The 10,784-nt window shown below is 36.2% G+C and overlaps 1 protein-coding gene across 5 annotated transcripts in view; it reads left to right on the top strand.

Annotated features, from left to right (window-relative positions):
• The window catches only part of LOC106877521 (retinoblastoma-associated protein), an 82,510-nt gene that overhangs the window by 41,959 nt on the left and 29,767 nt on the right, over window positions 1–10,784 (top strand). For all 5 annotated transcript variants that reach the window (XM_052966334.1, XM_052966330.1, XM_052966331.1 and 2 more), the window contains exons 16-23: window positions 348–462; window positions 1,434–1,579; window positions 3,750–3,800; window positions 3,982–4,064; window positions 6,761–6,936; window positions 7,192–7,256; window positions 8,606–8,683; window positions 10,232–10,336. In XM_052966334.1, coding sequence (XP_052822294.1) covers window positions 348–462; window positions 1,434–1,579; window positions 3,750–3,800; window positions 3,982–4,064; window positions 6,761–6,936; window positions 7,192–7,256; window positions 8,606–8,683; window positions 10,232–10,336 — 819 coding nt within the window. The remainder of the gene's footprint in view (window positions 1–347; window positions 463–1,433; window positions 1,580–3,749; window positions 3,801–3,981; window positions 4,065–6,760; window positions 6,937–7,191; window positions 7,257–8,605; window positions 8,684–10,231; window positions 10,337–10,784) is intronic.

The following is a 10,784-nucleotide window of genomic DNA, read 5'->3' on the forward strand; positions in this document are numbered from 1 at the left end:
AACCTGATCTAACAGCTTGATGCCTCTGTAATTATTTGTATCTAAAGCGTCACCTTTACCTTTGTAGCAGTTGACTATGATGCTGCTACACCAGTCATTGGGTATGACTCCTTCGTGTATCACCTGGTTCGTAATACGGGTGACTAGGCTATAGCCAACACTGCCAGATATTTTGAGCATTTCTGCAGTGATTCCTGATGGGCAGGGGGCTTTCCCGGTCTTCATACTCTTAATTGCTTTATCTACCCCAGTACTATCAACTCGGATAGCTGGTCCCTCTATTGGGTCGACATACGGCAGGCTCTCTTCCTCCCATATATATATGTGTGTGTGATATATTTTTTCAGGAACAGCGACGTGTTGGAAGAGCTTCTCTAGTGACTATGTTCCGTAGTGATGATCTCCACAAAGCTTTGATGGCATGTAGTGCAGAAGTAATCCTGATGACTTACAATGTTTCCTGTAGGTATTCTTCTCTGTTAAACTCATTTGAACTTTCAGTTAATGCTTTAACTGTGAAATTAAATTTCATGATTATTTCACTAATGATGTTAAATACCGACCAAAAAATAGAATTGTTATTTTCTGCAAGTCACATTAGCTCATAATAAACTTATATATTTCAACAAAAAGTAGTTTTTGAATATGATATTCCTGCTGTTAAGGGTAACGAAATTTTGAGCAGATATACCTGATTTCTGCAGCAAAGCGTTAAGATTATTTTAACGCTTTCAGTGTCAAGTAGTTATTATTAGACTGCAGCCATGCTGGGGCACCACCTTGAAGAATTTTAGTTGAATGAATCAACCTCAGTACTTCTTTTTTTAAGCTTAGAATTCATTGTATCAGTTTCTTTTGCCGAACTGCTGTTACGGGGATGTAAACAAACCAACATCAGTTGTCAAGCGGTGGTGTGGACAAACAAACATAAAGACATGCATGCGTGCACACACACATACACACATGACAGGCTTCTTTCAGTTTTTCCATTACTAAATCCACTCTCAAAGATTTGCTCGGCCTGAGACTATAGTAGAAGATACTTGCCCAAGGTGCAATGCAGTGGGACTGAACCTGGAGCCATGTGGTTCAGAAGCATACTTTATACCACACAGCCACACCTGTGCCTGTAGTCAATGTCAATCTTTTATTCTCCACTTTTTGTATACTTGAACACATTCTACTGAATTTTAGTAAAATATTGTAGCTTCATAGTAATTCAGTAAAATTCACAGACAACATCTGCTGTAAACAAAGACTTACATATTTATTCTTAATCTGTTCCAGCAAATTTGAATGTGTTATGAACAAATTGACTTAAAATTGAATGTTTGGTTGATGTTATCAATAATGATTTAGACTTTTTTTCCCCTTATAATTATTAGTGGCCTTGGTTGATATTATCAATAATGTTTCATTTTGAATTTGTCTAGTGAACAACGTTGAATCTCAGAACATCCAGCCTGATTTTGTCTTCCCTTGGGTATTGAAAGTGTTTGATCTAGAGGCATTTTGTTTATTTTTGGTGCTTGAATCTGTCTTAAAATTAGAAAATAAACTACCAGGAGAAATTTGCAGGGTAAGTTTTGCTATCTACTTGTGGATATGTTTCAGTTGCTGTGTGTTGACTTTTAGTTTTCAATGTGTAAGAATATATCTCTGCTATGCACATATTCTAGATGAAATCAGACAAAAGATTCACTCTCTAGTATAATAAGCCAAACTATTTCATCTACTGTGTCCTCTCTATATATCTCCTATCACTACTACAAATATATGTGTTTTTTTTCTGTTTGCCAGATATAGATACTCTCTTGTCATATACATACAAAGTATACATGATCCTTCTATCAATCCTTAGATCTTTACTAAATACTTTTTCAGTATCACATATCATTGGAGTTCTATCAATGGTCAAGTTGGAAAGCAAACTTCTTACTGCACAGCCATGCCTACACCTATATCTGTATTTAAAAAAAAAAATATTTAAGTTTTATTAACAGTTAATAAGTTTTATTAACAGGCGTAGGAGTGGCTGTGTGGTAAGTAGCTTGCTTACCAACCACATGGTCCCGGGTTCAGTCCCACTGCGTGGCATCTTGGGCAAGTGTCTTCTACTATAACCTCGGGCCGACCAATGCCTTGTGAGTAGATTTGGTAGATGGAAACTGAAAGAAGCCTGTCGTATATATATATGTATGTGTTTGTATGTCTGTGTTTGTCCCCCCAACATCGCTTGACAACCAATGCTGGTGTGTTTATGTCTCTGTAACTTAGCGGTTCGGCAAAAGAGACCGAAAGAATAAGTACTAGGCTTCCAAAGAATAAGTCCTGGGGTCGATTTGCTCGACTAAAGGCGGTGCTCCAGCATGGCCACAGTCAAAAGACTGAAACAAGTAAAAGAGTAAAAGAGTTATCTTTTGCTTCTCCAGATAATGCATTGTTAATCTTCAGTGAAGCATTTTGCAATGGTCTTTTATTTACTCCCCATTTTTGTGACCAGAGATGTTTAAATATTTTGGATAGCAACCTTAACTGATTAATTTCTTAACCTACACAGCTACACCAGAGCAACCACTGTTTCAGAATTAATTTAGGAATGGTTGGCTAATAAATAACCAGCTTATCCCTTATGTTCATTCTATTGATTGTTTATCTATGATACATCAAAGATTTAGCAAGTCTGTCAAAACCATACCAGCATGGAAAGTGAACATATCATCATCACCATCATCAACATTCAGCATCCGTTTTCCACACATGGGTTGGATGGCTTGACAGGAACTGGCAAGGCCAGAAACCGCATTAGGTTTCATAGTCTGTTTTGGCTTGGTTTCTACAACCGGATGCCCTTTCTAATGCCAACCACGTTATAGAGTGTGCTGGGTGCCTTTTACATGGCATCAACACCAATGCTTTTTACATGACACCAGCACCAGTGCTATTACGTAACACCTTGGTTTTAGGATCCCAATTCTGTTGTGGTGGGTAAGTCTTCTCCAGCACAATAATGCATAACATACCTTGGTCCTCTGTCATCTCCTTTGTAAGGCTCAGTGTTTTGAGATTGGCCTTCAATACTTCGTCCCATGTCTCTTTGGGTCGCCCTCTTCCTCAACTTTCCTCCGCTTTAAGTGAGTGGCACTTCTTTATGCAATTGTCCTCATCCATCCGTATCACATGACCAAACTAGTGCAGTTAAGATGGCTGTGGCAAGGTGGATTGGGCCATTTGAGAATTAAGTGCCTTGACTACAGATACAATACAATGCAGGTGACAAGATATGAACTTTTGACCTCTTGATTATGTTGTCCTTTACCCACTTGGTCATTCTTGTAATAGAAAATACCAAATCACCAGATTCTCCATTCTCCAATTTTAATCAACCTTCTGGTTAAAAGGAACAGGGAAGGTTTAATGCTTTGTTTATAATTCTGCATACCATCATTACACTTGTTTATCAATATTTTGTTAAATTAAGGTTACAAGTTGAAAGAATCATTATCACACTGGGCAACATGCTTAGGGGCATTTCATCTATCTTCACGTTCTGAATTCCATTTCTGCTGATGTTGACTTTGCCTTTCATCATTTCGGGGCCTATAAAATAAGTACCAGTTGAACACTGGGATTGGTGTAATTGATTTACCACCTGGCCTGAACTTGCTGACCTTGTAATCAGTATTTTGTTAAATTTATTATTTGATTTGTAATATCTTTAGTTTGAAATTTGTTTGTCTTCTTTGCAGCATATTCAGAAAATAGAGCAGGATATTTTGGATTGCCATGCATGGAAGGAAGTAAGTGTTACACTGTTAACATTAACATTTAGACCTGTGTGTGCGTGTGTATGCATGCCTGTGAGTGTGTATGCATGTGCATATGCATATGTGTGCATGTGTATGTTTCTGGGTATGTACATTAGTGGAACCTCTCTCAGTTCACTCCTGATTTATATATACTTTGTCTTATTTATTCCAGGGCAGGTCAGTGTTTGAGATCTCAAATGAGGATCTGGAGAACCTCTTAGAAGCAAAAAATGGTGAAAATGCAACAAATCTAATGTAAGTCTAGTTACTTAACATTATCATCATTTAGATACAAAGTTATTACCAGTTCATATATGCTTGGGGCATATTCAAACCTGCAAGAAAGTCATTCACTGTGTTTTGTCATGGAGAAAATTTCTTGCTGTTGATAAATGATGTAAATACACCTAAAATCAGCTCGCAGAGCCACCTATCCAGACTGTGAAACACATGTGTAACGACCGTGCGACCAGGAGATGGTAACGAGGAATGGCTCCTTTAGCGCATCGCACGGTCGACACAAATAAAAAAACATGAAACGAGGTTAAATGTGTATAAGTGCCAAAAGCAAAAGAGAGACACAACCGGTAAAAGATTTAAGAGAAAGGTTTTATTGAATGTCAACTTATATGTCTGTGTGTGTGTGAGTGCGACATAATAAACACAATAATAGACATGCCGTCATATAAACTGGATGTATGTGTATACAAACATGTGTATGTGTGTGCGAGAAATACAGAGCATAGAAAAGGACGTTAGAAGAAAGTCCAGGCACAAGGATGGGAAATACCAGTTTGTATCCAATGGTACACTGTAGTTGAAGTGCTGTACCAAGAAGTTGTGGCGGCAAGGCAGAGCCGAAGAGACACATGTCGTGAGAAGTTGAGGCTTCAATGCTGCGGCCGGTTACTTGGTACAGGAGTTCTTGCAGGTTGTATTCACTGTTAACCATGGTGAAGCATTTCACAAACAGCGTGGAGAAAGCTGTGTGAGTGTTGCTGGTTGGTGTGTACATAGAGAAGTTGGTGTAGACACTGGCGGTGGCGATGAAGGAGTTTGCTGTAAGCTGTTGAACGAAGTGTTGGATCTCCATGAAGCGTCGCTGGAACTGGCTGTGTGCTCTGTGGTCAGCAGCTAGACCTCAGAAGGTCTAGAGCCAGAATGACAAACGGAATGATGGAAAGCTAGATTTTATACCATACTATCGGCTCAACTGGGGTTCAGAAAAACTGTCCCACGCGACCTTATCTGAAGGCGGCGATTGGTTGAATTGCACCCTGGCGCGAGATAGAACAAGAGACAAAAAATACGCCAATACCAACCAATCAGCATGGTGAACACAACAGGGTCCAAAGATGCGGCCGAAGGCTAGCTGTTATCCACTACATCCGCACTCATGTATATATAACAGAGAGAGAGAGAGAGAAGAACACTACACATGCATTTCAGAGTGGTTATCTCTTCTTCAGTCACAGAAACTGGACACAGTGCACTGTGAGATTGTCTCCATGATATTCTTCTCATTATACAATAACTGGTAGTGCTAATTACAGGGTGGCAGTGCTAAGCAGTGATACATATAAATACAAGGTTATCATCATCATTGTTTAATGTCCATATTCCATACTGGCTTAGATTGGACAGCTTAACAGGATTTGATGAGCCAGAGGGCTGCATTGAATTCCAATGTCTGCTTCGGTGTGGTTCCTGCAGCTTGATGCCCTTACTAACACCAACCATTTTACAGTGTATTAGGTGCTTTTTTTTTTTTTTGTGGTACTGACACTAGTGAGCTCATCAAGTAACTTGCCAAGATAAGACCCCCTTGATAGAGTGAGGTTACAGTATGGAGGTTGGAGTAGTTTTGTGCTAGGTGTTGTGAGACTAAAGTATGATAGAGGGACAAGAATAAGTGTTTTGCTGTAGAGGAGATACAGGGTTACTTCAGCAAGAAAGGGAGAAAAGAAATGATGAAGATGAGGTGCCAGGGTGTGTACTCTAGATACAAGAAGGTGGGAAAAGAGAGAAGAGAGAATTACCTGGCACTCCGTCGGTTACAACAATGAGGGTTCCAGTTGATCTGATCAATGGAACAGCCTGCTTGTGAAATTAACATGCAAGTGGCTGAGCACTCCACAAACATGTGTACCTTTAATGTAGTTCTCAGGAAGAATCAGTGTGACAAAGCTGACCCTTTGAAATATAGGTACTACAGATTTTTACCAGCTGAGTGGACTGGAGCAACATGAAATAAAGTGTCTTGCTCAAAGACACATGTTGCTGGGAATAATACTTACGACCTTATGTTCATGAGCCAAATACCCTAACCACTAAGTCATGCGCCTTCACTAAAAGAGAGAATAGGGACTGGAAATCAAGGATAGCTGGATGGTTAGATTTGTGAGAGTGCAAAAGAAGAGTGACAGATGTGTGTGTGACTGTCTTTATCAACACCAACTGAGCAAAATTGTTGACAATGTTTATGTTCTGTAGTAAACAAACTCCCATAATTCATTCATTTTCAACATGTGACCAGTGGAATGAAAAAAAAAACAAAAAAGAAATGCCTTACTTGAAAAACAAGTTGGGTTAGGAACAGGAAGAGCATCCAGTTGTAGAAACTCTGCCTCAATAAGTTTTGTGTAATCCATGCTAGCATGGAAAAATGGAAATAACCAAGATGAGGATAATACTGCAGGCACAGGGACTCATATTTGTTTATATGTATATGCCTGTCTTAACGCAAAACCCTCGACTATAAAGTGGTTGGTAGTAGTAATAGGTATTAACCTTAGACAGAACACAGCACACATAATACTGTTTATGTAGTAGTATTCCAACATTTTATAATTTCTAACATTTCAAAACAAAAAAACTTGGTTATTTTTTATTAATAAAATTAATATGATAAATTAGGGAACATTTAATAAGAATTTATATCTAACTTTCAGGATGACACCAACGAAAAATAATCCAAACAACAGTTGCTTTTATCATTATTATTACACAACACCTGAAAAAATGCCCATGAACTCTGAGTCAAATGGTCAAACAGTGGTGGTGCCAAGCAGTCCAAATTCATCAAATACTCAAAGATCACGAGCAATTAAACAGTTCTTCACAAAAGGTATTCCAAATTTCATACTTTTAATCAGATCTTTTAACATTCTGATTATTGTCAAGCATGATGTTTATTCAAATTGTTTTGAATTAATCATGCTTCTAGATTTTTTAGAATGACATTGTATGATAGGTTTGAGAGGCCAAATTTTGGTGTTCGATGAGAAAAATTACCATTTATGCACTGAGAAATTGCTTCAATTGATTATACTTTTCCTTTATTTCAATGTAAGAAATAAGTATTTTTTTTTCATATTTTCAGTTTGCCATCTTGCTTTCAAAAGACTTAGCCGATTATGTGAATCATTGGAAGTTTCTCCAGAGCTGGTTTGTATTTCTAACTTTAATGTTCTAATAAAATCTTTTTTCTAGACATTCAGATTTCTTTTATATTTTAATAGAGTGATTCCTTTAATTCTAGCATAGTTCTTAAAATAGGATGTATTGAGACCATTCTGGAGCACTGTATCTAGCATTTAACTGTGGCTTGTATAATACTTATATCAAAAAATGTTTTAAATTGCTACAAAAACTAACATCTGAGATTACCTGCGTTCAGTATTTTGTTATTAGAATTTCAAGTAAAAGGGATTAGTGGTGGTTATATGAAGGGAAAGGAAAAAGAAAAATACAGACTCATTGCTCCCTTTCCATATTATTGTTGCTGCTGCTGCTGATGATGATGATGAGTTTCATCTAACCTGGATTTTTTAATTTTTTTTTTTACATTTAAAACATTAAAACAGCTTAATTATATAATGAAATTATACATATTACTAATGAATCATGTCTGAAAACCAATATGAAAATTCTATAAGCCCTAGTCAGATTATGCAAGAACTGAGGCATAAGGCAAAAACATTGAGCAATTTTATCACACATTGAAAGGAAAAATGATCAATTCACTAAAAATAATTCACAACATTTTGAGTAAGTGCCTTCTACTGAAGCCTCGAGCTGACCAAAGGCTTTGCGAGTGGATCTGGTAGATGGAAACTGTATGGAAGCCAGTCATTTGAGTCATTTTTGTAACTTTACTGCTGATATATATATATATATATATATATATATATATATGTGTGTGTGTGTGTGTACATATATATATATGTATGTATATTTGTGTGTCTGTGTTTGTCCCTCCACCATCGCTTGTTGGTGTGTTTATGCCCCCATAACTTAGCATTTTGGCAAGAGACCAATAGAATAAGTACTAGGCTTACAAAAAATAAATCATGGGGCCGGTTTCTTTGACTAAAACTCTTTAAGGCAGTGCTCCAGCATGGCTACTGTCAAATGACTGAAACATGTAATAGAGTAAAAGAATATATATTATGTATGTATGTATATAAATGTATATACAACCAACACCAACACACCAAATTCTGATACTTGTTAGTGTTCATAGCTATTTAAGTTCAATATTTTGGGTGGGAAAGAAAAGATGTAAATTATCACAAGTTACATTAAACCTTCATGTACAGGAAACCAGCAGAAAAGTAAGCATCAGGGACTATTGTAGTGGTAGCAGTGGTGATTATATCAGCATTGGTCTTTTTTTTTTTAAGTGGAAGCATTTTATTCTCATCATCAGTTTTCCATTTGCTAAACGAAATAAGTCATTTTAGTCTTTCTTCTCTATAACTTTAAAAAAATTTTTATTTTCCTCTCCCTACCAGACTCAGAAAGTTTGGACTTGTCTTGTCCATTGTATCATACACAATCGTGAATTACTACGAAACAGACATCTTGACCAGGTATGTAACATTGTAGGATGTGGTTACTTTTTATGTTTTAAAATTTATCTTTTCTTTGAATAACCGGGCAAGTTGACCTCTCAACTATATAGTTGACATATCCATATTTTTGGCTTGTTGCTCTTGAGATTACTAAAGCAATATCAAAAAACAGATGTTAGTTCTGCAAATTTCTAGAGAAGTCTGTCTTATTGATGATTCAACTAGAATAAAGGTTTAATGGAAATACTATGGAAATATGTTTGGCAAATCATAATTGGACATTTTGGAAATCTGGAGTTGAGTTAAAAATAATTGTTATCTTCAGTGAAGATAGACATTGAGACTATTTAGAAGGAGTGGGTGAGGGTTAGATTGAGCGTTACAAATAACATGACAAAATAATGAAATACAGAAAGAGACAAATTCTGTTGTAGAACTGTTGAATCGATATCAGGGTATCATCATTATCATCATCATCATTTACAGGGGGCACTGAAAAGTTCCTGGCTTTGGGTAAAAGAAAATACAAGAGAATCAGTTAATTATGATTTTACTCAACATATTCCACTCTCAGATTCATACACTTCAATTTTTCTAAGTCCTGTAAAAAAACTCAGAAAGTCGGGTCTCCAACCAGGCCTTTCGCAATACCCTTAAAGCCAGGAACTTTTCAGCATCCCCTTGTAGCATCTGTTTTCCATGCTGGCACAAGTTGGATGGTTTGACAGTAACTGGTGAGTTAGAGGACTGTGCTAAACCCAACATCTGTTTTGGCATGGTTTCTATAGCTAGATGCCTTTCCTTATACCAGCCACTTTACAGAGTGTACTGAATGCTTTTCATATGACAAGGGGATATAGAATTGTAGGAGGAGACTTTATAAGAAGTGATGAAAGTTTAAAGTATGATAGAGGGACAAGAACATGTGTCTTGTAGAAGAGATGCATAGCTACCCCAGTTAAATGGATATTAACCCTTAGGAGACAACAGGGCCAATTTATTGGCTGAAAAGTTGAATGACGAAGAAAATTGTATTAATTCATTCAATTTCCTACAAGAATATATATAGTTTTATATATGTAAAGTAATTACTTTATTTTTTATAATTGTTTTTGAAAAATAATCGCATGCCCTCTGTAGGGCTTGTGAAAAGAGATCTGTCTTCTTGGCATTGAAACTCTAAATGAGAGATTCCATCTCCAAAGGGTTAAAATGTAATTGGTGAAAAACAACTAGAATGAGAATGTACCTTCATCATCTTTGCCCTCATTGCCATATGCATTTTTAATAAATGAGTGGCAGGAATGATAATGTATTGGATTAAATATTTTTTTGTGTTTGGAGTTCAAACTATGCCAGTATTGACCATGAGTTTCATCCTTCTGGAGTTATAAAGTTGAGTGATTCCTGTTTCTTTATATACTTCTTCTTTATTAATTTATGGCTTTGTTAATAATTAATAACTCAATATATAAGTATTTATTGATTATTTTAAAATCTGTTTCAGAAAATTGTTAATATCTGCTTTTAAAAATCATTTATTGCTCTCAAATTTCCATTTTGAAGATTATGGTATGCTGTCTGTATGGTATCTGCCGAGTAGTACACCAAGAGATTAAATTCAAATCTATTGTAAATGTATCTAAGGAAATCTCACTTGCTCAACAAGAAGTAAGTATTTTATTTATTACACAGTATTTGTTTTATTCTCACATATTTATGAATTTAATTTTTTTTTTGTAATTTTGTTTGAGTAGTCCTTGCCCCCTATTATTTATATTATAGTCCTCTCTTATTTACATTATTTATATTTGACGGATATTTGTCCGCATCTTGTTTGTTGTTAACACAAAGTTTCGGCTGATATAATATTAAATATTATTAGGTATTATATAAAAGGAAGTTGCTATAGGTGCAGGCGTGGGTGTATGGTTAGCAACTTGCTTCCCAACAACATTGCTCGGTCCTACTTTGTGGCACTGTGGGCAAGTGTCTTCTATAGTGTCAGGCCAACCAAAGCTTTGTGAGTGGATTTGGTAGACAGAAACTGAAAGAAGCCTGTTATGTGTGTGTGTGTGTATATATATATATATATATATATATATATATATATATATAT

The sequence above is a fragment of the Octopus bimaculoides genome, chromosome 3 (genome assembly GCF_001194135.2).
Source record: "Octopus bimaculoides isolate UCB-OBI-ISO-001 chromosome 3, ASM119413v2, whole genome shotgun sequence".
Taxonomy (NCBI): domain Eukaryota; kingdom Metazoa; phylum Mollusca; class Cephalopoda; order Octopoda; family Octopodidae; genus Octopus; species Octopus bimaculoides.